The sequence below is a fragment of the Erinaceus europaeus genome, chromosome 1 (genome assembly GCF_950295315.1).
Source record: "Erinaceus europaeus chromosome 1, mEriEur2.1, whole genome shotgun sequence".
NCBI classification, from domain to species: Eukaryota; Metazoa; Chordata; class Mammalia; order Eulipotyphla; family Erinaceidae; genus Erinaceus; species Erinaceus europaeus.
In genome coordinates, this window is record NC_080162.1 from 75,183,146 (window position 1) to 75,210,324 (window position 27,179).

At 43.5% G+C, this 27,179-nt stretch overlaps 1 protein-coding gene across 2 annotated transcripts in view; it reads left to right on the forward strand.

The window, feature by feature from the left end:
* TM9SF4 (transmembrane 9 superfamily member 4) overlaps window positions 1-19,055 on the forward strand; it is a 52,500-nt gene extending 33,445 nt beyond the window's left edge. The window contains exons 7-18 of one of the 2 annotated variants that reach the window (XM_007523068.3): window positions 393-511; window positions 628-739; window positions 1,594-1,664; window positions 4,255-4,387; window positions 5,926-6,007; window positions 6,104-6,179; window positions 8,506-8,589; window positions 11,485-11,660; window positions 11,997-12,060; window positions 12,782-12,901; window positions 14,281-14,370; window positions 17,132-19,055. In XM_007523068.3, the coding sequence (XP_007523130.1) occupies window positions 393-511; window positions 628-739; window positions 1,594-1,664; window positions 4,255-4,387; window positions 5,926-6,007; window positions 6,104-6,179; window positions 8,506-8,589; window positions 11,485-11,660; window positions 11,997-12,060; window positions 12,782-12,901; window positions 14,281-14,370; window positions 17,132-17,281 (1,277 nt within the window). In that variant the 3' untranslated portion in view covers window positions 17,282-19,055. The remainder of the gene's footprint in view (window positions 1-392; window positions 512-627; window positions 740-1,593; window positions 1,665-4,254; window positions 4,388-5,925; window positions 6,008-6,103; window positions 6,180-8,505; window positions 8,590-11,484; window positions 11,661-11,996; window positions 12,061-12,781; window positions 12,902-14,280; window positions 14,371-17,131) is intronic. The other variant, XM_060188466.1, reaches the window with a different exon arrangement.
* Window positions 19,056-27,179: the final 8,124 nt, after the last annotated feature.

A 27,179-nucleotide genomic window follows, 5' to 3' on the forward strand; every position in this document is an offset into this window, starting at 1 on the left:
CATTTGAGTGATTAATTGCTAGGACTTTGGGTTCTAAGGGAATAAATAAATGTGATAGACTGTGTCAATGTTGTTTTGCATGTTAAATGGAATTCACTAAATGAGTAAATGAATATTTGAATTAACTAAAGGAGAATCACTGGCTAAGTGAGGGACAAAGCCTCTGCCCCACACCACACATTTCTCTAGAGCCACTGAGACCTTTTGGAAGGCTAGTGCTCTGGGAATAGTTTTAAAACTATTGTTGCCCAGCTGTTCTCCCAAACTATACTCAGACACTGGTTCTTAGTAGTTTGCCACCTCCTCAGGCAGATTCTGAAGGCACGCCCCTAAGAATAGCCCTTGGGTGGTGGCACTAGCCCCCACAAAGACTGAGTCTTTGTCTCTCACAGACCTCAAAACAGAAGAGAAGAGTTCTTGCACCTTGCCTGAGGGCACCAACTCCTCACCCCAGGAAATTGACCCCACCAAGGAGAACCAGCTGTACTTCACCTACTCTGTACACTGGGAGGTGAGAAGGGACTGGAGCCCACGGCAGGGTAGTGGGTTTCTGGTCTGGGTAGAAGTTGTCTAGCAGACGCCTGACTCTTAAGTGTTTTCCCCTACCCCTACCCCCACCCCCATCAGGAAAGTGACATCAAATGGGCATCTCGCTGGGACACTTACCTGACCATGAGTGATGTGCAGATCCATTGGTTTTCTATCATTAACTCTGTTGTAGTGGTCTTCTTCCTGTCAGGTAAGAGATCTTTTGAGTTGGAAGGCAGAGAGGATGGGGTAGGGGAATGAGGGGACTGGGGTATCACATATTTTATGAAAGCCATTAGGGTATACTTAGAGTCAAATAAATGTGGACCAGAAACACATCAGGCCTCTGTGCTGATCTGATCAGGTACACAAAAGTGAGCAAAGTCTTCTCAGCTCTTGAGAACTCCTAGGGGAAGCCAGGTCCATCTCTTCAGGCACACATTCATTGATTGATTCAACAAGGCTTTTGCTTATTCTGTGCAGGCACAGGACTACACGCTGGGGACTTGCTGTTGAGCACATCCAGCCCAGCCTCTCCCTTCACAGAGTCTATATTATAATAATGGGATAGAGATGAAGGGGGGCTTTGGAATACAAATAGGATCCCCCCTCCCAAAATTGTTCATAGTGAAAGGCAGTTACTTTGAGTGAGTCTTATAGCATGAATAGGGAGTTAAGACAGAATAGAACATTCTAGATATAGGAAGTAGCCCGGGTAAAGGCATAGAAATGAAAGAGATGAAGCTGTGAACTAGTGCAGCAAATAAGCAGGAAGTAAGACTGGAAAAGAAAGTAGGACTAAGCAGTGGAGTGCTGTCCTCCTTGGAACAGACAGCAATGCCCTTATGCCCCCATCCCAGCAACTTTCCATCCCTGTTCACCTGGAAGTAACCCTCTGGCATCTCTTCCAGTAGGTGAGGTGGAACAGCTATGGCCAAGAGAGGACCTAACGTGATTCTTTGAAGAATGCATGCTGGCTGTCAAAACACCAAGCCTAGGAGGACATGCAGCACGAAAGACTTGGTTGGCAGTGTTGACTTCTCCTGTCTGTCCTGTCTGTTTCAGGTATCCTGAGCATGATTATCATCCGGACACTCCGGAAGGACATCGCCAACTATAACAAGGAGGATGACATTGTACGAGGTCTTGGTTGGGGGGGAGAGAGGGACTTAAAGAGGGAGTCGGACTATGGGCCTACCAGATGAGAAGGTGTGTGTGTGTGTGTGTGTGTGTGTGTACACGTGTGTGTGTGTGTGTACACGTGTGTGTGTGTACACGTGTGTGTGGCTATTCATGGAGTAAGCCTGTAAAATATTGGAAAGGAGGGGAAAACTTCTAAATGATCAAAACAGTTGAGATAACTTTACTGATTTCTAAACATAAAAGCAATGAAAGAAGGGGCCTAGGAGGTAGCTCAGCAGGTAAAGCCTATGTCTTACCACACCAGCAACCACATGACAGCACCAGGAGGACATATCTGGTGAACTCCATGGATGATGTTTTTCCTCCCTGCTTCTTTCATGCTCCCCCCACCCCATTATTGTTATTTTGTTTATGGAACAGAGAGCCCCCACAGGTGGGGTCAAGGGGCTTCAACCCAGGTCCTCACTCATATTAATATATTTGTTCACTCAAGCGTACCACTTCCCAGCCCCACTTTCTCTCTCTAAAAAAAAATTAAATTAAAATTAGGCCAGGAGGTGGCTTGGCATATTGCACCATGCATGATGCTCTGGTTCATTCCTTGGCACCACACTAAAAAAAGGTTGTAGGGGGGAGCAGGGTGGACATAGAAATAAAACTTGAGGGGCCCTGGTGGTAGCACAGCAGGTTAAGCATACATGGTGCAAAGTGCAAAGACTGGTGTAAGGATCCCGGTTCGAACCCATGGCTCCTGCCTGCGGGGGACTTACTTCACAAGTGGTGAAGCAGGTCTGCAGGTGTCTGTCTTTCTCTCCCCCCCTCTGTCCTCTCCTCCTCTCTCAATTTATCTCTGTCCTATCCAACAACGACAGCAATAGCAACAGCAGCAACAAGGGCAACATGAAATGGGAAAAATGGCCTTCAGGAGCAGTGGATTCGTAGTGCAGGCACCAAGCCCCAGCGATAACCTGGGAGGCAAAAAAAAAATTAATAATAATAATAATAAATAGGAATCAGGTGGTGGTATACCTGTTTGACAGTGCTACAGGTATCTCCGTTTCCCCCTTTTCTCTCAATTTCTCTCTGTCTCTATCCAATAAATAAATAAAATATTAAAATATTTTAAAAACTCTTTTGCAGCCCAAGAGGTAGTGCAGTGATAGATCTTTGTACTTAAAAATGTGATGTCCTGAGGTCTACCCCTTGCACTACATATGCTAGAGTATTGCTCTGGTTTTTTTCTTTCATTAATAAAAAATATAGAAATTGTTTTGCTGGTGAGATAACCCAATTGATACAGGACTTGCATGCCTGGGATTCCCCATATGATCCCCAGTGCTAATTGTACTTTTTTTGGGGGGGGCTGAGGGGGTAAAGGAATAAAGGTAGTAAACCAGTGGTATTATTAAGTGATAGGAATGTAAATCATTATTTTTCTTTTTTCCAGATAGAGTGTGAAAGACAGGAAAAGAGAAGGAAAAATACCACATCATAACAGCTCCTTTTATTTTGGATAGAGACAGAAAAATTGAGTGGGAAGGGAGAGAGGTGAGAGAGAGACCTGCAGCACTGGTTCACCATTCGTGATATTTCTCCCCTGAAGGTGGGGACCCGGGGCTTAAAATGGGATCTTTGCACACTGTAATGTTGTCCACACAATCAGGTGCTCCACCACCCAACCCCTTGACTTTTTTTTTAAGTTTTATGCAATAAACATTTATTGCTTTTTGTTTATTGAAATATGCGATATATATCAATATACATATTTTTCTGTTTTATAACACAAGCAAATGAACATAAACACCTTTTTTGCATACATGTGTGATTCTGCTGAGTTGAGCTGCCTCTTTGACTTAATTTTATTTATTTTTGAGAGAGGGTAAGATACCAAATCACCACTTTACCATCCTTGGCCTTCTCTTCCCTGTGTTGTCCCCCTTCCTTATGGAGCCAAGGATAGAACCAAAACCTCCCTCTTAGTTAAGGCAAAACTTTACCCAGTGAGCCACTTCTGAGCCCCTGCTTTTATAATCAGTAAAGAAAAAAAAAATGTTTCTAAAGTTTGTCATCCAGAAACCATCACAACATTTAGTGTGTTGATGTCTACATTAGGTTTGTGAGATTTTACATTTATGCACCTGTAAGCCTCACTTTTAATATTTTTTCCCCTTGTGACAGTTCTCTAGGAAGTACTCTCTTCCTTTTTTATTTTTATTATTATTATCTTTATTGGATAGAGACAGCCAGAAATTGAGAGGGAAGGGGGAGATAGAGGGAGACAGTGAGACACCTGCAGCCCTGCTTCACTACTTGTGAAGCTTTCCCCCTACAAGTGGGAACTGCAGGGCTTGAACCCAGGTCCATACATACTGTAATGTGTGCACTTAACCAGGTGCACCACCACCTGGCCCCGGAAGTACATTCTTATGTCACTTGCAATCCTGTGTCAGAGCAGAATTGGTAGGCACCCTCGGGGACTATCAGCTCTAGGTAGGAAGATGCGTCTTTGGGGGTGAATCCTGCAGCAGGAGATGCAACCTCCAGAGCCCCAGAAGTAATCTAACTGTCTGCCCTCTGCTGCAGGAAGATACCATGGAAGAGTCTGGGTGGAAGCTGGTGCATGGTGATGTCTTCAGGCCCCCCCAGTACCCCATGATCCTCAGCTCACTGCTGGGCTCAGGCATTCAGCTCTTCTGTATGATCCTGATAGTCATCTGTGAGTGGGCCCTTGGGACAGGGTTTGGGGACCTTGTTACCTGAGGCACATAGACCTGAATCTGTGTTCATGGGAAGGGCCTGGAATAATAAAGGGTGGGTATTCAGCATCCCTGGACCACACCGAGTCATCCTTCACAACAGAACAACTGGCTCCTTACAGCCCCATGTGTGGTAATAGTGATTCTCCTTGAAGTTTTCTTTTTCTTTCCTTTCTTTTTTTTTTTTTTTAACCACCAGGGTTATCACCACCGGGGCTCAATGCCAGGACTATGAATGCTGCTTCTGGAGGCATTTTTCCTTTTTTTTTTTTTTTTAATTGGATAGGATTGAGAGAGATGGGGAAATAGAGGAGAGAGAAAAAGACATCAGCAGACCTGCTTCGCTAATTGTGAAGCAACACCCCTCCGCACATACCCCTGCAGGTGGGGAGCCAGGGGCTCTCAAACCAGGATCCTTGTGCTTTGTACTATGTACGTTTAACCCGGTGCTTCACCACCTGACCCCCTTTACTTGAAGTTTTCTGGCAGTCCTTCAGGGAAGTCACACAACAGCAATGTGAGGTTGGACTCCTTTTGCAGCTAGGCATTAGCATTAAGTGACTTGCTATAGTTAGTGCCAAGGTTACAATAGGAATCAGGCCTTTTTTCCTCAAAAGCAAAACAAACAAAAAGTAGTACATAGTAGTTTGAGGCAGTTCTGAATTCAAATATATATATCAAAATAATTGCTATAATAGTTTTAGTCTGTTCATCACCTCACTTAATTTCAGTCATTTTTTATGATGAGACTTTTTTTTTCCTGGTCATCATTGAGTAAAGTTAGCTTTACTACTGTGAGTCAACTTTTTATAGACAGAAAGAGAGGAGTGCTATGGGGGCCAGCCTCAGAGCAGGCACACTATCCACCCGAATTATCTTGCTCCCCAGATGAGAACTTTCAAGATCTAATTTTTTTTTGCAGTCAGGGAAATAGTTCAACTGGTATAACATTGGACGTGTATGCCTAAGGTTCCTGGTTGATAGCCAACATGGCATAAACTGGGTCTTCCACCTTCCTCCACATCTTACGTGAAACTCTTATAAGTAATAAATCTCTTGACAACTAATCTGCCTAAATTTGTATCTAATTCTCATGCCTGGGATTTTTATGACCTGGGAGAAATCACCTCTGTGAACCTCTGAGAAGGGGAGAAATTAACCTCTACTTTGCAGAGTTGACAAGGCAGCTTCAGTGAGCCTGTCATTCATAGTGCTCTCAGTCCAGGGCCTGAATAACTGCAAGTACTTTATGTACTGGAAGTTAAATTCAGGATATAGCCAACATGTAACTGGCAGCTGCTTTACCACCCCCACCCCAGCCCCAGCTGAGAGATCTACTCTTCTCTTGTAGGGAGAATGAGTATCCTGTTAAGAGCAAAAAGGACATCCAGTCTCCCGCCATCTGCCCAGGACTGTCAATCAGACCTGGTGGGGGTTGGGCAGGCTAGGACCTGACAGTAAGCCATGCTTATTCCTCCTCCCCTTCCTCCTTCCACAGTTGTGGCCATGCTTGGAATGCTGTCACCCTCCAGCCGGGGGGCTCTCATGACCACAGCCTGCTTCCTCTTCATGTTCATGGGGTAGGTGTGTCTAGTGGGCTCCCAGGGGCTGGCACAAGCTACCTGTGCTCCAGCTAACAGGTCCCCTTGGTGTGACTCCCTGTCATTTCTCCACAGGGTATTTGGTGGATTTTCTGCTGGCCGTCTATACCGCACTCTCAAAGGCCATCGATGGAAGAAAGGAGCATTCTGTGTAAGTGTCTTAAACTTCTTCCTGGTGTTGGTAGGGAGTTGTGAAACTTCTTGGGCTCCTCAGCAGGAACATGGGCATGCCTGGGGGGGCAAAAGAAGATGAGGCTAGGGGCCAAAGGCAAAGCAGCAATAAATTGAAACAAGAAAAGCACACACCCAAGGTTGGATCCTAGGCTTTTTTTTAATCTATATATTTATTTATTAGCTAATGAGAGAAAGAATCAAAGCATCACTCTGGCTTATGTGACACTGAGGATTGAACTTGGAACTTCACACTTAAGAGTCCATTGTTCTATCTGCTACATCACCTCCTGGGTCACTAGACTCTTATTGTTTCTTTTCTTTCTTTTTTAAAATATTTATTTATTTCCCCTTTTGTTGCCCTTGTTTTATTGTTGTAGTTATTGTTGTTGTGACTGATGTGATTGTTGGATAGGACAGAGAGAAATGGATAGAGGGGGGTAAGGCCAAGAGGGGGAGAGATAGACACCTGCAGACCTTCTTCACCACCTGTGAAGTGGCTCCCCTGCAGGTGAGGAGCTGGGGGCTCGAACTGGAATCCTTCTGCTGGTTATTGTGCTACAGCCCAACTGCCTTGTTTCTTTTTTATTGTTGATGTTTTGGGTTTTAAAGAACCATTTAGGGAGCTGGGTGGTAGTGCAGCGGGTTAAGCACACATGGCGCAAAGCACAAGAGCCCCCAGCTCCCCACCTGCAGAGGGGTCATTTCAGAAGTGGTGAAGCAGGTCTGCAGGTGTCTTTCTCTTCCCCTCTCTGTCTTCCCCTCCTCTCAATTTCTCTCTGTCCTATCCAACAACAATAACAGCAATAACAATAACGATAACCATAACGAGGGCAACAAAATGGGAAAAAATAGCCTCCAGGAGCAGTGGATTTGTAGTGCTATCATGGAGCCCAGTGATAACGCTGGAGGCAAAAAAGAAAAGAATCATTTAAGGGGGCCATGCGGTGGTGGCTCTCATAGTACAAAGTGTAAGGACCCGCACAAGGATCCCAGTTCGAGTCCCTGGCTCCCCCACATGCAGAGGGGTCGCTTCACAAGCGGTGAAGCAGGTCTGCAGTGGATTCATAGTACAGGAACGGAGCCCCAGCAGTGACCCTGGAAGCAAAAAAAAAAAAAAAAAATCATTTGACATGAAGTAAAGAGAGAATATTGTCTGTTGATGTAGCTCATTGGAACCATATAGTATATTTCCTTAAGGCCACAAACTGCTGCAAATGACTGCTTGGAGAATACCCTGCCAACAGAGTAGTGCAAGAATTGCATGGAACCCCTTGATATAGCTGTAGCGTTCAGGAAGCCCAGAGCTGGAGGTGTTGATAAATGCATTCATAAGGGCCCAGGGACATAAGGGATATGAAAAACAATTACTGAGTGTGCCTCTAAACCAGGGTGAGAATGGCAGCAGAGGACTATGCCAAATTGCAGAGCACTGTGGTCAGTGATATTTCTATATGCCTGATCAGCCAGTGGTGAAGGAAGTCCCACTGTAGGTCTGGGACTTTCGTTCCATGTTCCTGATCTTCAACCAAGAGATTCTTGCCAGGTAGAATATATTGTAGGGGGTCAGCAGCTCAGACTCTGGACTCACTAAGTCTTGTGTTTAACATCACAGAACCTCTTTAAAATGATGATAATAGTGTTGGGAGTGGTGTGGAACTAGACCTGTTATCTTACAATATTTTAAAATCACTAGTTAAAAAATTAAAGACCATAAAGTACCAATAATAATAATAATAATAATAATAATAAATCTGATAAGTGTTTAAAAAACAAAAAAGGGTCATGACACTTCTTTCCATCTAGGCTTGTCATGAGGATTTGGTATGCTTATATGTGTAGAACCAAAGCTTCACCACCACTCTTAAGAAATTTGGATAGGAGCCTAGATATACATATTGTATTAAAAATTTTTTTTTGTTCATCCAATTGTTAGTCAACAAATACTGCCAGCTATTGTGTTCTAAGTGCTGCAGTACATCATTAGACAAGGCAGACACATTTCTCCTCAAGAAATTACACTATACAGTACTAGTGATTTACATCGGGTATCAGTATAAATACAGACAGGGCTGAGGGCAAGAAAAAGATAATTCAGTTATCAGAGATGACAGAGAACAAGAGACCTACATTTTCGGGGGGTCAAGGGATGCTTCCTAGGAGAAGTGATCCTTCATCAGAGTCCTGAACAACAAGGTGGGATTGAGAAAACCTGTAGTTTGAAAGCAGCCCACCGCTCTGAAACTGGGACAGTTGGGAGCTCCCCCCAGATGACAGCTTCCCAACTTGATCTTTCTTGCTTCTAGACGGCAACTCTGTATCCTGGTGTGGTTTTTGGCATCTGCTTCATTTTGAATTGCTTCATCTGGGGAAAGCACTCATCAGGAGCGGTAAGTGCCTTGCCTCCACCCTATAGCCCCTCCCCAGCAAGGAAGGGTCAGCATTGCTCAGCCCCACTCCCACAGGTCACTTCCTGCTGTCCCCTTCCCTTTTCTGAGTCCCCAAAGTTCTGTTCCCAGCCTTGAGGACTAAGGGCTAGCTGGGGGTTCCCCAGCCCTGCCCATCCATCTGTCCTGGCTTTGGCCTTCCTGTGGGCTCTCAGACAGCTGGTCAAAGCTTACTTCTCTATAGGGAGGTTTCCAGCTGGTCCGGGGGCCAGCTGGGGAATTCCCCTTTGATTTGAGTATGAGAATGCAGCTGGTATGAAGTGTTAGGTCAGTATCACTAAACAAGACTCTTCTAGAGTCCCTGCCCCTCAGCACCCACTACTGTAGATAGAAATGGACAGTTTGGGTTGGTTGACCTGTCATCAGAGCCTGAGTCCTGCCAACCCCAGTCCATCTATGGAAAGATGGGATCAGGTAGTAGGAGAGGGGGGCAGGCATTTTGCCATTTTTAGCCTTAAAGGGTAGAACTGCCACCCCTCCAGCTGCAGGTGCCTGTTAAGGTCCTGGGGGTGGAGGGTTGGAGTGGGCAGCAAGGCTTAAATCTTGACTGGGTGAAGACTGTTTTCTGTCTGGCTATCAGGAAAGACAGAATTGGGCTCTTCCCTCTCCTCCCCTCCCCCACTTCCTCTTTTCATACCTGCATGCTGCTCTCTTTCAGCACCATCCTCCCAAGTACCAACTGCTCATAGACACTCATTGTGAAATTTTGGAAAGTACAGAGAACTTAGTGTAGATTAATCTAGGGACGAGGCTTAGTGCAATGGTTAATCGCTTATAGTGCAAAGTGCAAGGACTGGCGTAAGGATCCAGGTTCGAGCCCCTGGCTCCCCACCTTCAGGGTTGGTCGCCTCACAAGTGGTGAAGCAGGTCTGCAGGTATCTTATCTTTCTCTCCCCCCTCTGTCTTCCCCTCTTCTCTCGATTTCTCTATCTGACAATAGCAGTGACAACAATAACAATAATAATAACAACAAGGACAACAGAAATGAGTAAAAATGACCTCCAGGAGCAGTGGATTCGTAGTGCAGGCACTGAGCCCCAGTGATAACCCTAGAGGCAAAAAAAAAAAAAAAAAAGAGAGAGAGAGAACTTTATAGGCTTTTGCAGCTTTCTTTTAAATAATTTTTAAATGGAATTAATGAGATTAAAAAAATAATAGCAAACATTTATACGATACTTTGGAGTAAGTGCCATTCTGTTTTTTGGTTTTTTTTTTTTCTTCTTTCTTTTTTTCTTTTTTTACCCTCCAGGGTTATTGCTGAGGCTCAGTGCCTGCACTACGAATCCACTGTTCCTGGAGGCTATTTTTCCCCTTTGTTGCCCTTGTTGTTTATTATCATCATCATTATTATTATTTTTGTTGCTGTCATTGTTGGATAGGACAGAGAGAAATGGAGAGAGGAGAGAAAGACGGGGAGAGAAAGACACCTGCAGACCTGCGTCACTGCCTGTGAAGCGACCCCCTGGGGGGCTGGGGGCTCGAACCAGGATCCCTGCGCCAATCCTTGCACTTTGCACCATGTGCGCTTAACCCACTGCACTACCGCCTGACCCCCTTAAGTGCCATTCTTAACTTTACATTCATTATTTCTTTCATTTTGCATGATTCTTGCTTTGGGTTTTTTGTTCGTTTGTTTTGTTTTTATTGGATAGAGAAATTGAGAGGGAAAAGGGAGATAGAAGGAGAGAAGGGACCAGGCGGTGGCATATCTGATTGAGCGCACACTGCAGTGCACAAAGACCCGGATTCAGTCCCCCGATTCCCACCTGCACGGGGAAAACTTCACAAGTGGTAAAGCAGGGCTGGAGGTGTCTTTCTGTCTCTCTCCCTCTCTGTCTCCCCCTCTTCTCTCAATTTCTTTCTGTCCCTATCTAATAATAAAGAAAGACTAAAAAAGAGAGGAAGGGAGATAAAAAGACATCTGCAGACTTACTTCACTGCTAGTGAAACTTTCCCCCTGCAGGTGTGGGCTGATGGCTTGAACCTGTGTCCTTGAGCATTATAGCATATGTTCTCCTGGGTGTGCCACTGTCTAGCCTCTTGTATGGTTCTTGTGAAAGCATATTACTTTAGCAAAGAGGAGGAAGAAGAAAATGAAAAATCACTTCTAATCCCTCAAATCCTAGTAAGCAAGTACTTGGCATCGGGCCTTCTATGTCTATGTGCATACAAATATTAGAATGATTTTATTAGGGGGATGGGTAGTGGTACACCTGGTTGAGTGTATATATTAACCATGCACAAGGACCTAGGTTCAAGCCCCCAGCCCCCGCCTGCAGGGGGAAAGCTTCACAAATGGTGAAGCAGTGCTGCAGGTGTCTCTCTCTCTCTTTATCCCCCCCTCCCTCTCAGTTTCTATCAGATAAATAAATTTTAAAAACTGATTTTATTAAAATGGAGCCCTATATATACAGTTTTATAACCTGCATCTTTTACTTAGTAGAACGTTGTGGTCTTTTGTTTTTGGCAAAATTGAGGGCACATTATTTGTGCAGTTGTGTTTTTTCCCTTCACTTAGCATACTATACATAATTTCCCATTGTTGTAGCTCTTCACCCCTCCTTCAAGATTTCAGTGCCCTTTTCCTTATTCCTTCCCTCACTTTCTCCCCGACAAGTTCCCCAGAAATGCTATAGTTCCTTCATTTCACAGTCCAAATGCACCTCTGGTACCCTTTGTTTTTCCCCCATACTGAAGTCAGCCCCAAGTGGTTCTGTCCAGGAACCATGCAGGAGGTGACTGTTCTTCCCTACCCTGGTGCCCTTGCTGTGCCCTTCCTTCCTGGGCCCCATTATTGGCATCGGGTCCTCATGGGTCTTTATGGCATTGTGCCCACAGGTGCCCTTCCCCACCATGGTGGCCCTGCTATGCATGTGGTTCGGGATCTCCTTGCCCCTCATCTACTTGGGCTATTACTTCGGCTTCCGCAAGCAGCCATATGACAACCCTGTGCGCACCAACCAGATTCCCCGCCAGATCCCTGAACAGCGGTGGTATATGAACCGATTTGTGGGGTAAGTATCTGGCGAGGCAAGGCCAAGGGGCTTCTGGAGAAGTTGGACACTGGCTGAAGAGGGAATATGCTTCTGTGTGTGGCTGATGGAATGGGGTGGAAAGGTACAGTGAGGCAAGTTAAAACCCTTTTTGAACTTCAGTTTCTCAGTGTATAAACTGTGAAGAGTGATGACTAACCCCTGACTATCTCTCAGGAGACACAGTGGTACCAAAGCATGCTAAAGGAATTAGAGCCACTACTTTTGTATGAGCCCAAATATTTGTGCCAGCTAGGAAGGGAACCTAGGACTCCACTGGTTGGGTGTTAGCAGTGTTAATCTCCCATTTTACTGCAGCATTCTCATGGCTGGGATCCTGCCCTTCGGTGCCATGTTCATCGAGCTGTTCTTCATCTTCAGTGTGAGTACTGCCATTTGCACCGGTGCCCTGCCTTTATCCAGGCCAGCCTGTTCTCTACTCCATCACTTAGGTGCTCTGTCTCTTCATCTTCTCATGTGCCATTTAGCCTCTCTAAAGAGAGACCCCCTCACCTACCCTACCTTGCCTAGGAAAAAGAGTTAGAGGATAGATTGACTGCCTTCCCAGGGAAACCCCTCTATTCTGATTGTATGAAACTAAGGCCTAGGTAGTTGCTCACTGGATAAAGCATAGAACTCTCAAGCTGGTTGTATGACCCTTGGTCAATTACTGATCTCTTTTTGACTTCCTCAGACATAAAAAGCCACTCTTTCACAGACTCACATATATAAAAGTGCATGAAGCATGTAGCATGTAGCACCTGCTTGGCACAAGGCAATCTGCCCTTTAGTCTTGGTCTTTGGTACAATTTTGATTAAGGTGGGATCCATTCTTTTCCACAAGTTCAGTATGAGGCTCACCCACTGCAGAATCAGCCATTCGTCAGCTCCTCCCAAAGAGTAGTTCTTCTTAACCTCTGCTTGAGAGAGGATGGTCACATGCCACATTCACATACTCTCATGGTGTCAGGATGGTGTTTACACCATGGTGCAGATGTTACACCAGTCCTGACTGGAGGTGTGTGTTCCTGAGAATAGGCAAGGGAAAGGGGGCAGTTAGGTGGAGGCAGGCTTGCTCAAGAACTGCTATGGTATGTCCACAGGCAATCTGGGAGAATCAGTTCTATTACCTCTTTGGCTTCCTATTCCTCGTCTTCATCATTCTGGTGGTGTCCTGTTCCCAAATCAGCATCGTCATGGTATACTTCCAGCTGTGTGCAGAGGTGAGAGGAAAGGGGATAGAGGGCAGGGGTGGAGGGTGCTGAATCCAGCACTGAATGGGTCACTAAGGCTGACTGAATTTCCTATGCAGTAACCCCTCTGGACCTGAGCTCTTAGGCAAGCACATTTCTTTTCCTCCTGGAGCCTATTTATTCCATTATGCTGATCCCAGTCTGGGAGAAAAGCATAGTTGGTATGGGCTGGTCATCACTGCTCAACAAAAGTATAGAAGATTTATTAGTACCTCGTCTCCTCCAATAATGATTTCTTTAGGAGCAGAGCCAGGGGCCCAGGAGATAGTGCAGTGGATAAGGCATTGGACTCTGAAACATAAGGTCCTGAGTTCAGTCCCCAGCATTGCATTTACCAGAGTGGCAATCTTTTTCTATCCCATAAATGAAGGAAGGAAGGAGAGGCCAGAAAGGCTGATGCAGATTGGGTGAGCGACCCTCAGTCTGGGGCAAGTTCTTAGAAGTAGCCAAAGATTCTGAGAAAAATACCTGACACTACCACTAGTATCTCTGAATTTTTATTTTTTTAGTTGTGTGTGATTAATAGTTTCAAGATAATAAGATTACAGGGTATAGTTCTCTACCACACCCACCACCAGTTCTGTATCCCCACCCTCCCAACTCCCAAAGATAACTATGTAACTCTAGATCTTAACAGTTGCTTCTGTTCCTCTATATGAGACAAGAATTGCAATAAGACCAGTTCAAAGGACTAGGACTGCCACAATGACTAAATGAGGGTGTGTGAGTGTGTGTGTGTGTGTGTGTGTGTGTGTGTGTGTGTGTGTGTGTGTGTGTTTGGAATGATAAACCTAGCAGACAATTAGCTCAAGAAATATTAATTGTATTACTACTGTTCTATTGTTGAAGTAGTTTTTGCTTTTGTTTTATGATCAGGGTTTTACCATTCCAGAACTTTTTCACAGAGAGAGAGAGAGAGAGGAGGGAAGGAGGGAGGGAGGGACAGACAAACAGACAGACACTGACCAAGAGAGACTATCCACAAACTTCCTCCAGTGAAGTGGGACCTGGGTCACAAAGCAGCACACTATCCAAGTAAGCTATTTTGTCAACTTGTTGAGATTGTTTGTTTGGTTTTATTTTCATGAGAGAGATCAGAGCATTGCTTATCTCTGCCATACAAATTCTGAAATTGAATTTGGGACCTTGGGCATGCATTTTTTAATCTATGGTTTTGAGTTTTTAGAAATGCCCAGTTATGAGACTCTCATCACAGTGAAGATATAGAACATTCCCATCATACTAAATAGTGTTGTTTTTAACCTATTCACAGGACACTAAGGCAACTATGAAAGTTGGGGCAGAGGGTCTGCCTAGAGACAGCCATAATACTTCTGTTTCCTCCTCAGGATTACCGCTGGTGGTGGAGGAATTTCCTGGTATCCGGGGGATCTGCATTCTACGTCTTGGTCTATGCCATCTTTTATTTTGTCAACAAGGTACTGCCCTGTGTGAGGGATCCTCTCAGCCCTTTTAGAGCTATATATAATCTGTCTCTTTACTGACCACTGCTCTAGCACATTCAGTGACAGAAGACTTTACCGATATCCCCATTCTCTGAATTCATCAAGGTCCTCCTTGATTTGCATTGGAATCTACCCCCTCTAGCTTCCATCTTCAGACATGTCTTACTCCTGTAATTATGCAGAACAAATCATAATTTTTCTCCTCTTTAGACCAAATCAATCAGGATTTTAAAATTTTATTTATTTATTTATTCCCTTTTGTTGTCCTTGTTGTTTTATTGTTGTAGTTATTATTGTTGTTGTTATTGATGTCATTGTTGGATAGCACAGAGAGAAATGGAGAGAAGAGGGGGAAGAGAAAGATAGACACCTGCAGACCTGCTTCACTGCTTGTGAAGTGAACCCCTGCAGATGGGGATCCGGGGGCTCGAACTGGGATCCTTACTTGGGTCCTTGTGCTTTGCGCCAAGTGTGCTTAACCCGCTGCGCTACCATTTGACTCCCAGGTTTTTTTTTCTTTTTGGTTTTTGTTCCCACTGACTTAAGCAAAACAGAATGTATTAGTTGATACAACTAAGATTTAAGAAAATGTAGTCTTCTCTTCAAGCCTATTTAAATCCAGCGCCTCAAATGATGTATCCATGCCTCAGACTGATTCGTTTTCTTGGCTTCAATCTGTAGGCAGATTCCACAAAATAGAAAGATGGCTCATGACAACACTACAGACTTCTTTTTTCAGCCTCAAAGCTGAGAGCTAAAAGAATACCTTTCATCTATACTTTTATATCACCAATCCTTGAGAAGACTTTTTAAAAAAATTTTTATTAGTGATTTAGTACTATTAGCAAGATTGTAAGATGACAGTGGTACAATTCCATACAGTTCCCATCACCAGAGTTCTGTGTCCCATCCTCTCCATTAGAAGCTTCCTTATTCTTTATCCCTCTGGGGGTATGGACCAAAACTCTTTTTTTTTTTTAAATTTAATTTTTTATTATTTTATTTATTGGATAGAGGCAGTCAGAAACCAAGAGGAGAGGGGGAAGGAGAGAGACACGTGCAACACTGCTCTACCACTCACAGAGTTTTCTCCCTGCATGTAGAGACTGGGGTCTTGAACCCGGGTCCTTGCTCATGTGCACTGAACTACGTGCACTACCACCCAGCCCCCAGACCAAAATTTTTTATGAGGTGCAGAAAGTAGAAGGCCTGGCTTCTATAATTGCTTCTTTGCTGGACATGTTGATAAGTCGGTCCATAACCTCAGCCTGTGAGACTTATTGGCCCAGGTTGTATACCCATCCCTCACTGTCTCAGATCCAGTAGAATGGTCTATCAGGATGACTTGCTTAAGTTTTGTATTAGTATTGACAACTGCTAATGAGTACTAAGTAGGTCACTGGTCCCCTCAAACACCTTGAAGAAGGAAAATAGGAGACAGTGTTAGGCAAAGAAAATCCAACTATCATGGCTTCTTACACTGAACCCCTGGACTCATATTTTAGCCTTCTGTCTTTTCCTTCTTTTGCCCCAGACTATCTTCTTTATTCTAAAAACCTCTTCTTCTTTCAGAGCCTTGTCTACAAAATGACAACACTAGCCAGTCTGAACTCTAAGGGTCTTTCCAGCACTCCCTTTTTTTTTTTTTTAATATTTATTTATTTCCTTTTGTTGCTCTTGTTTTATTGTTACAGTTATTGTTGTCGTTGTTGTATAAGACAGAGAGAAATGGAGAGAGGAGGGGAAGACAGAGAGGGTGCTTGTCCCTTTCTTGGATTTAACAGTGCCTTATCTCCAGCAGCACTATTTATCACCCTTACTTATCTCCCAGCCATTATATATATATATATATATATATATATATATATATAGGGAGAGAGAGAGAGAGAGAGAGAGGAGAGTTGGGAGACTTGGAGGCAGGGAGAGGATTAAGCATAAACATACAGCCTTCATCCCACTTTGAGGATATTTGACCTGAGGAAGAGATTTTCAGTGGCTTATTTGTCTTCCCTGGTTTTTGTGACCATGTATCTATCTGCCCATGAATTCTGGAACAGTTCCCACGTGCATCCTGGTTTGTTGGACAGGTCTTAATACCAAGGTTACAGATTGGCTCAGCAAATTCATGCAGATATCCCTGACATCCCTATTCAGGCCTCACAGTTCTACAGAGGAGTCCAGAACTCTAAAATAAATTCAGAAACATTCTTAGGGAAGACTGTAAGCTGAAGCAGGTTGCACTAGCCATCAAAAAAGTATTGCTGTGTGGTTCTAGAGACTGCATTGTGGAGAAGTAGCACAGCTACACCTATCCCTGCCTGTGATATTCTGGAGTTGGCCCTTGAGGTCACCCCTACCTCCCAGGAGTTTCCAGACCTTTCCCCCCAGGAAGATTCCAACAAGAAATGGCCTTGAGTTAGGTCTAAGACTCTATTCCTGTAGCCTCAGGTTCAGATCCCAGCTTTTGCTTTTTAGCATTGTTAACCCCTGTGTTCCATGTGTAAAATGTGTTAATAGCCAACCATGGGAAATGGTGACCATGGCAATGGGAAACCCTGATAATGATTATTATTGACAGTCACTGTAAGCCCTGCCTGCCCTCCTTCCTCCTTTCCACTCGAAGCTATGAAATCAATGAGAAGATTGGGCGGGGGGGGGGGGCTTCCAGTCACCATGGCAGACTGCACTAAACATCTACCCCTCTCTTCTCTTCTCTCCTCACCTCATGCCCTAGCTGGATATCGTCGAGTTCATTCCCTCTCTCCTCTACTTTGGCTACACAGCCCTCATGGTCCTGTCCTTCTGGCTCCTTACGGGCACCATCGGCTTCTATGCAGCCTACATGTTTGTCCGCAAGATCTACGCTGCTGTGAAGATAGACTGATGGGAGTGGGCTATGGCCACGCCCACTCCATCCTTGGACAGGAAGCCACCCTCTGTGGGGAACTGCAGGCACACAAAATAAAAGAAACTCCTGCTCATTTGGGATATAACTCCTAGCACAGTGTTCCTGGATCTTGGGGCTGCGTGGGGGGAGGGAGAAGCTGTAGATAAATCTTGTATTTTTCTTCATCATCATCTTCCAGTCCTGTGGGGACTGAGGTTTTCATGGATTGCTTTTTTTTTTATTATTATTATTCAGTGCTAAGAAAGTCCTTTCAGCAGGAGTTCTCAGATCTGTTTAGTCAGGTTTATTTTGGGGTTGGATTTTTTTTTTTCATTCTTCAGTTTTTTTTTTTTTTTTTTTTTAATCAAATGGATCCAGAATGGATAAATCAACCAAGACATTGGGTTTGGTCACTAGCTCCACCTCAGTTCCTCAGGGCTGTTGGCCACCCCATGACTAACTGGAAGAGGAAATAATTGGCCTTCTGGGGATTTAGTGAGATTTCTGAGCCTCCTGCCACCCTTCCTCACCATTGACACCATGACAAAGCACAGTGCTAGCCTGGACGTGCATCTTCAGTGCCAACCAGCCTCTCCCTCCTCCTCTCCTGCCTCCTTCCAGGGCTGCCCAAGGCAGGGCTTCCAGCCAGACTTCCAGGTCACCTTTCACCACGAGCAAGTTCAAGTCCTGATGGCTACAAGGAAATCTCTGGGAATAACTGGGGGGGTCAAATGCAACAGAATAGCAGGAATCCCACTTGCTCAAAACAGCAGGAATTGACTTGACTGGAAGAAGAGACTTGCAATGAACTGTTTTTGTGCCAAGAAACCTTGGACCTGGGGCCAAGTATTTCCAGAGCCAGGCATCCATTTGTCTGTGTCTGGGATGAGGGGCCTCACCCCTCAGGATTGCTCTCCAACCCTTTGATCGGAGGTGCTGCTCTTGCTATGTGTACTTATGGTGGGCCCTCTCCTCCCCCACTTACAAGGCAAAACAAGGCCTTGTTAACTCAGATCCCCTCTTTTAGGTGGGTAGGAAGAAGCATTCTCTTCCTAACATCCTCCAGCCATGGTGCCCATTTACAGTTCTATTAGCCAGACCTATCCCCTCCACCACTTGCCTAAAAATTCTTGTCTCCTTTGAAGGATATCCAGAAGACTGCTTGTGAGAAGGGAAATGGAATGTAGCTTTTATCAGTCTTTCCCTGGCTTCCAAGAATAGGCACGGGGGCTAGTCCCTCCAAATTTGCCCTCTCCTCAACCCACTGCCAACCCCATGTACATCTCAGACATTTGCTGTTAAGTTGCAGGAGACCAAACCCAGTAGTAACAGCTATTCCCCCTTCTCCAGGTTCCCCCCAAGACAAAGCTCAGGATGCTTATTATGCTAGGGACACAGATACACACACACACACACACACACACACACACTAGCCCCATGGTAGCTCCACCAATCAAGGCAGTGAACTTATTTGCCTTGCCTCACAGTGACTTTACAGCACCAAGTGTGGTTCATCAAGAATCAGGTTGGAGATAAAAGAACCCAAGCAGAAAATGATTATGGAGTGTTTTGTTCATTCAAATCTTGGATTTTTTTTTTTCCCCAAAGATTCTCTTTTTGAGGGGAATAGGGAAATGGACTCCTCAAGAAGGGTTCAAACATCAATTTTTCTGACTTTTTAAATCATCATTATTATTTTTAATTAAAAAATGCCTGTATGCCTTTTTTTTCTGATCCAACTGTAAATAAATATGCCATTGTCCTATTGTCATATTTCTTGAATTTCTTGCAAGGTTAGGGGGTTTGAGGTGAGACAACTTCCCAAAATGGGTTAAACTGAGTGGTTTTCCTGTTAAGTTCAACCTTTCATGTCAGACTTTCTAGGTCTCAGGCTACTGTTCCCCTACATGGTATAAATCTATTACCTCTTCCATCTGCTTTACCATTCCAGGCTGAATCACATGCATTTGCCCTTCTGGTCTCACAAACTGGAAATGGGTCAAGTGAGTAGCAATGAGACTCTAGTTTTATGTTACCAGTTCTAAAATACTACTGCCAACTGTAAGATTCTTATTGCTGTGGTCCGTAAGTTCATTCCTTTCCTTCCCTGAGTAGTAGTCAGGTGTAGTAGTCAGCATGGCTATATCATGCTTTGTTTATCCATTTATCTCATGCTGGTCATTTGAGCTGTTTTCAGGATATTAAGAATTAAGTTACTATGAATAAGTGAAGCATCAAAATGGCTAGGTCATAAGAGAAGTGTGTGTTTAAACTAACAAGCTCTTTCCTGACGTGGTTGTATCACTTTATATCCCCATCAACAGCTTTTGAGAGTCCTGGTTTCTCTGTATCCTGACACATGGCATAACTAACAGACCCATAACATCTCTCATTATGCTTTTAGTTAACATTTTTCTATTGAACATCTTTTCTTGTTCTTTCTCATTTTCTTAGATTGTCAAGTCTAATCTTTTGCCTATTTTTAATTAGATTACTTGTTTTCCCCTTGTCTTGAATATATATATTATTCAGATCCTTTATCAAAGAGTTTGTGAAGATTTTCTCACAACTTTTGCCTTGTGTTCACATCTCTTGGTGCTGGGATCCAACCTGGGACCCCTGTCTTTCAGGCACGTCCCATATGTTACCGCTGTATAACTCCCTGAACCAGTCCTGTTTTTTCTATGAATCACTAGTGCTTCAGTGATATCCTGCAAATCCTGATATGCTGTGTTTTCATTGTCATTCAGTTCGAGATACTTTATAATTTCCATTTGATTACTTTGTGGATTCATGTATCATTTGGGGAGGGAGTCTTTTTTTTTTTTTTTTTTCAAGGATCTTTCTGTCATTGATGTTTGAAATTTTCATTTCATAAGAGAGGGTATCAGGTAAAGCACTGGAATTGCATACATGAGTTCCTGGGTTCAGTCCCTATTGTTGCACATGCCAGAATAATGTCCTCTGGTTCTCCTCCCCACCCCCCTACTAATAAACAGTTTAAGAGAGAAAGAGGAACTAGAAAACCATTCATTCAGTTGTATGTTGTGCCAGTGGTTGAATTAAGGGCCTCACATATAGCAGAGAATATGTTCTACCCACCTTCTTTGCCACTGTAGTTTATTTTCAATTTAATTCTGTAGTGGGCATAAACTTTATTGAAACTTGCTTTATAATCTAAAATATGGTCTGTCTTGGTAAATGTTCCACATACATTTGAAAAGAAAGAATGTTTGGTGCTGGGCTATGGTGCAACCAGTAGAACACACACATGACAACATGCAAAGATCCAGGTTCAAGCCCTCGGTCCTTACCTGCACAGGGCAAGCTTCAGAAGCAGTAAAGCAGTGCTGTAGGTTTCCCTCTGTTTTCCTTTTCTCTGTGTCTGAAAAAAAGAAGGGAAAAAATAAAAGAAGAACAATGGCAGATGAGAATAATAGATTTGTCATGAAGGCACCAAGTCCCAGTGACAAGACTGGTAGTAATTTAAAAAAAAGATTCTGTCCTGGGATGACGTGCTCTGTAAATGTCTATCAGGTCAAGTTGGTTGTCAGTGTTGTTCAAGTCTATTATGTCCTGCTGATTGCCTGACAGCTTTTTTGTTTGTTTGTTTGTTTTGTGTGTCTTTGTTTGTTCTTTGCTGCCCTGGGAGAGCTTTTTTTTTTTTTTTTTTTTTTTTTTTTTTCAGACAGACAGGAACAGAAGGATAGCACAGCATCAAGCTTTCTCCAATGCAGTAGGGGCTGCACTTGAACCTGTGTCATACACATGACAAAGCAGATGCACTCTCTAGGTGAGTTATCTTGCCGACTTGTTTCTTTATTTCAATGACTGAAAAAGGAGATGGGGCCAGGAGGTAGTGCACCTGGTTAAGCACACACATTACAGTGTGCTAGGACCCCAGTTCAAGCCCCTGGCTTCCACCTGCAAGGGGAAACTTCACAAGTGGTGAAGCAGGGCTGCTGGTGACTTTCTGTCTCTCTACTTCCTTCTCCCCTCTCAATTTTTCTCTTTCCAATAATAAATAAAAATATAATTTAGTGGTCTGGGAGGTGGTACAGTGATGAAGCTTTGGACTTTCAAGCATGAGGTCCTGAGTTCGATCCCCAGCAGCACATGTGCCAGAGTGATGTCTAGTTCTTTCTCTCTCCTCTTACCTTTCTCATTAATAAATAAATAAAATCTTTTAAAATATATATATATAATTTAAAAAATTTAAAAGATACTTAAAAGTCTTAACTATAATTGTAGTTTATGTACTTATCATGTGGTTCTGTTTTTACCGTATATTAGAAACATAAGTGGGGGCCGTGTGGTGATGCACCCGGTTGAGCTCACATGTTACAGTGCTCAAGGACCCAGGTTAGAACCCCCGGTCCCCACCTGCAAGGGCATAGCTTTGTGAGTGGTGAAGCAGAGCTGCAGGTATCTCTCTGTCTCTGCAAGTGTTCCTTCCTATCACCCCTTCACTCTCGCTTTTTTGGCTGTCTCTTTCCAACAAGTAAAGATTAAAAAGAAGAAGAAGAAGAAGAAACTGGTAAGTATATATTAACTCTGTTGGGTCAGTTAGATAAATTTGTCCTTGGTCATAATCTATTCTGAAGTTTGTTTTGTCTGATATTAACATAGTGGCTTTGACTATTTTGATTAATGTTAACATAGTACATATATTTTTTTAATTTTTTGTATTTTTATATTTGATATGTTCCTTTTAGGCAGAATCTGGTTAGGACCTGCTTTTTTTTTTTTTTTTTTTCCCTCCCAGAGGTGAGGAAGAGGCCACAAGAGCTTCCCTTGGTGCCATGGCACCTATGTGATACCAGGTTTTGAATCTGAGCCACACACATAGCAAGGCACATGCCCTACTTAGTGGACTACCAAATCTTATAATCTCTGCCTTTATTTAAAAAAAAAAAAAGGGAGTTGGGCTGTAGCGTAACTGTAGTGGGTTAAGCGCAGGTGGCACAAAGCACAAGGACCGGCCTAAGGATCCCGGTTCGAACCCTGGCTCCCCACCTGCAGGGGAGTCTCTTCACAAGCGGTGAAGCAGGTCTGCAGGTGTCTATCTTTCTCTCCCCCTCTTTGTCTTCCCCCATCTCTCTCCATTTCTTTCTGTCCTATCCAACAATGACGACAACAACAACTACAATAAAAAAAAAGGGGGGCAACAAAAGGGAATAAATAAATAAAAATTTTTAAAAAATTAGCAGTCTGGGAGGTGGTTCAATAGATAAGGTATTGGGATCTAAAGCATGAGATCCTTAGTTTGAGCCCTGATATCAGATGTGCCAAAGTAAGCTCTGGTTCTCCCTTAACTCCTCACTAATAAATTCTTTTTTTTTCTTTTTAAATTTCTTGTCAACTTAAGTTTATTTTATTTTTTTATTATCTTTATTGGATAGAGATAGCCAGAAATTGACAGGGAAGGGGGTGATAGAGAAGGGAGAGAGAGAGAGACACCTGCCACACTGCTTCACCACTCACAAAGCTTTCCCCATGCAGATGGGGACTGGGGGCTCAAACCCTGGTCCTTGCCCATTGTAACGTGCGCTTAATCAGGTGCACTACCACCCAGTCCCATAAATAAATTCTTTAAACAGAAATTTATTTTGACAGAAGTCAGAGGCACCACTCCAGCACATGTGATACTGGGGACCAAACTGGGAGCTTAAGTCATGCACATCCCACCCTCAAACTGTGTGAGCTATTTTCCTGACAGATTTCTGCTTTGTTGTCGTCCCTGGGGCTTCACTGTTCTGTGCCAGACTTTTCAGTGAGAGGGAGAGGCACCAAAGCTTCCCTAGTGCTGTGAGACCTGGAGTAATCTTGCCCTTTCCCACCTGGATTAGCACTGTGGCTTGGTGCCTGCATAATGACTCCCAGTGGCCATTCTTTTTCTGATAGGGACCAGGTGCGGGGGTAGGGGGTCATGAAGAAGAGAGCAAGGAGAACTGCAGCACAGCTTGAAAGATTGTGAAGCATCCTCCCTGCAAGTGGAGACCGGGTCCTCACATGTTAATATGTTTGCTCTAAGTGTGCCACCACTCAATTCCTGGTAATCTTTCCTTTTTATTGAGTGTTTTGGACCATTTGCATTTATTGTGATTATTGATTTGACAAATAATCTGTGATCTTATCATTTTTCCTATTTGACACATCAGTTTCTTTATTTTCCTCTTTTTATACCAGCCTTTACCTTTTGGATAAATCAGTTATACTTTGTGTACATGAGGCCCCGTTGGGGAGGAGGGGGAGATTAGCCAGTTAGCAACCAGGGATGTGGCTCAACATTACAGCATAGGATTTGGTATATGTGGGGTGCCAAATTTGATCCCTGGCCCTGCATATGCCAAGGCAGGTACTCTGGCTCCCCTCTCTTTCTCATTAATGCAGCATTTTTGTGGGTGATTATTACCATTATTATATAAATCAGGAGTTTGTGCAGCAGTAAAAAGGAGGACTTGCAAGCATGAGGTCCTAAATGCAATCCCCAGCACTGTGTATGCCAAACTGATGCTTTGATTCTATTTCCTGTTAATAAAATACTTTAATGAATTAACTAACCTCCTTTATTGGCTTATTAGTTACAACTTGGTTTAGTATTTTAACAGTTTAGGGTTTAGAGACAAACATGTCACAATCTGTTATCAAGTGATACATAGTTTTGGAGACTTACAGTATACATATACTTCCACTTCTCCCTTTCCAGCCTTTACTTGTGGCTTTTTTTTTTCTACTGGGGTGGGGGGGCCCTCCAAGGTTATTGCTGGAGCTTGATGCCTACATTACAAATGCATTGCTCCTGGTGGCCATTTTTTTTTAATTTTTTAAAATTATATTTATTTATTTTCCCTTTTTGTTGCCCTTGTTTTTATTGTTGCTGTTGTTATTAATGTTGTCGTTGTTGGATAGGACAGAGAGAAATGGAGAGAGGAGGGGAAGACAGAGAGGGGAAAAGAAAAATAGACACCTGCAGACCTGCTTCACCACCTGTGAATCGATTCCCCTGCAGGTGGGGAGCCGAAGGCTTGAACTGGAATCCTTACACCGGTTGTTGTGCTTTGCGCCACGTGCGCTTAACCGCTGCACTACGCCTGACTCCCTATTTTAAAAGAAAATTTTGGGGGGATAGTACAGAGAGAAATTGAAAGGAGGGGAAGATAAAGAAGGAGAGAGAAAGATAGACACCTGCAGACCTGCTTCACCACTTGTGAAGTGACCCCCAGGCAGGTAGGGAGCCGGGAGTTCAAACTGGGACCCTTGCGCAGGTCCTTGCACTTCACAATATGCACTTAACCTGGTGCACCACCACCTGGCCCCATAGCTGTTTTTTTTTTAACCTTTGTATATGTTATGTATCCTGTAGTATATTGGTTTTTTGTTTGTTTTTTGCCTCTAGTTACCTGGGCTTGGCACCGGCACCATGAATCCACCACACCAGACAGTTATTATTATTATTATTTTATCTTTTTCATTTGATAGGACAGAGAGAAGTTGAGAGGGGTGGGGAGGATGAAGAAAGATAGACACCTGCAGACCTTTATCACTGCTCATGAGGCACCCCTCTGCAGCAGGTGAGAAGCAGGGCTAAAGCCCTGGTGCTTGTGCCAGTTTGTGGGCATAATGCTGTGTGCACTTAAGCTGGTGCAGCTCCGCCTGGCTCCCTCCTGTTTCAACTATTGACCCTAAATAGTGTAAATAATGAGGGGGGATACTGTAGGTATAGTCTATATTCCTGTGTATAGATCCAGAGTTCCATCTGGCATCATTTCCATCTACCTGAAAGACATTCAGTGTCTACTTTTCCCAGCATTGTTTGTTGAAAACAGAGTTCTTTCCCCCTTAAATGATTTGGGCACATTTGCTGAAAATCATGTAAGAGTCTATGGCATCATTTTTCTTTTTTTTCTTTAACCAGAGCGCTACTCAGCTCTGGCTTACAGTGGTGTGGGATTTCGAAGCCTCAGGCATGAGAGTCTCTTTGCATAACCATTATGCTTTCTCCCCCCAACATTTTTAACATACAGTACAATTACAATTTTTAACGTCTTTGCTCATTTTAACATATGTTTCAGTTTTGGGGCTGGTTTGGATTTATTTTTTTTAAGATTTATTTATTTGCTAATGAGAGAGAGAGAGGAAGGGAGCCAGAATATCACTCTAGTTCTTGGGTGCCAGCATTTGAACTTGAGAACTCATACTTGAAGAGTTCAAGGATTAATTCACTGTACCACCTCCTGAACCCCAGTTTGGATACTTTCCTCACGACTCGTGTTGTCTGCCACTTATATGCCTGACAAACTTTTTAAAAAATTTTTTTATGTTTATTTATTGGATAGAGACAGCCAGAAATTTAGATGGACGGGATAGATAGAGAAGGAGAGAGAGAGACACCTGTATACCTGTAGCCCTGCTTCACCACTCACAGTGCTTTCCCCCTGCAGGTGGGGACAGGGGGATCAAAACCTGGGTCCTTGCGCATTGTAATATATGCGCTCAACCAGGTGTGCCACCATCTGGCCGCTCCTCACAGTCTTTAATAAGGTATCAGATATGAATTTTTTAGTTATTAACACCAGAACATTTCTCAGTTCTGGCTTACAGCAGTGCCAGGAATTGACTCTGGGAATGCAGAGCTTCAGGTGTGAGAATCTATTGCTGTCTACCTGGCCCAACGTGGTGAAGTTACCTTGTTAGGTGCTGGGTACATTCATAATCCTCTAAGTCTGCTTGAATTTTGTTTTGAACTGTTAAGTTACTTGGTAACAGTTTAATACTTTTGAGTCTTGCTTTTAAGTTTTCTTTTTTTTTTTTTTTTTTTTACCAGAGCACTACTCAGCTCTGGCTTATGATGGTGCAGGGGACTGAAATTGGGACTTTGGAGCAACAGGTATGAGAGAGTCTTGCATAACCATTAAGCTATCTACCCACACCCTAAGATTATTTTTTTTTTTTCTTTTTGTCTCCAGGGTTATCGCTGGGGCTCAGTGCCTGCACCACAAATCCACTGCTCCTGGAGGCCATCTTTTTCCTTTTGTTGCCTTTGTTGTTTTATCACTGTTGTGATAAAACAATAATAACCACTGTTGTGGTTATTATTGTTGTTGGTGGTGGTGTCGTTGTTGGATAGGACAGAGAGAAATGGAGAGAGGAGGGGAAGACAGAAGGGAAGAGAAAGACACCTGCAGACCTGCTTCACCACTTATGAAGTGATCCCCCTGCAGGTGGGGAGCCGGAGGCTCGAACCGGGATTTTTACCCAGGTCCTTGCACTTTGCACCCAATGCACTACCGCCTAACTCCCTAAGATTATTTTTCTACCAAGGCACTGCTCAACTCTGGTTTATGGTGATACTGGGAGTTGAACTAGGAACCTGACCTCAGTCATGAAATCTCTCCATATTATCATTTTGTTGACTTCAGCAGCCTTTGCTTATAAAAATTTTTAACTAAATCCAGAGTAGTGCTCATTCTAGAGATGATTAACAACCATATATTGAGGCAGTATTTCCCTGAATATTCTTTAAAATACTCGCTGCTACTTTCCCTTTTCCCTGGTGCTACGGGAGATAGGAACAGATTATCCCTCACATGGCTGAGTGTTCAGCACTGTTCCCTCTAGCCCCTTAATATTTATTTTTGAAGAAGTTTTGTTTGCTTTTACATCAGTTCAATAGGCGGTATAGTGGTTAGACTATAATCTTACCCCTATTATTCCATCTTGGATAAAAGCAGAAGTCTCCACTGCTGCCCTTTTTGCCTATAAGATTACGGTAGTCTTTGAAGGACTGTGAGTTAAGTATCAGTTACTCCCTCCATATTACCAAAGGCAACTCTAATTCCTATTATTAGTTACATATAGGAGATAGGATTTCACATGAGAAAGAGCTAGAGAA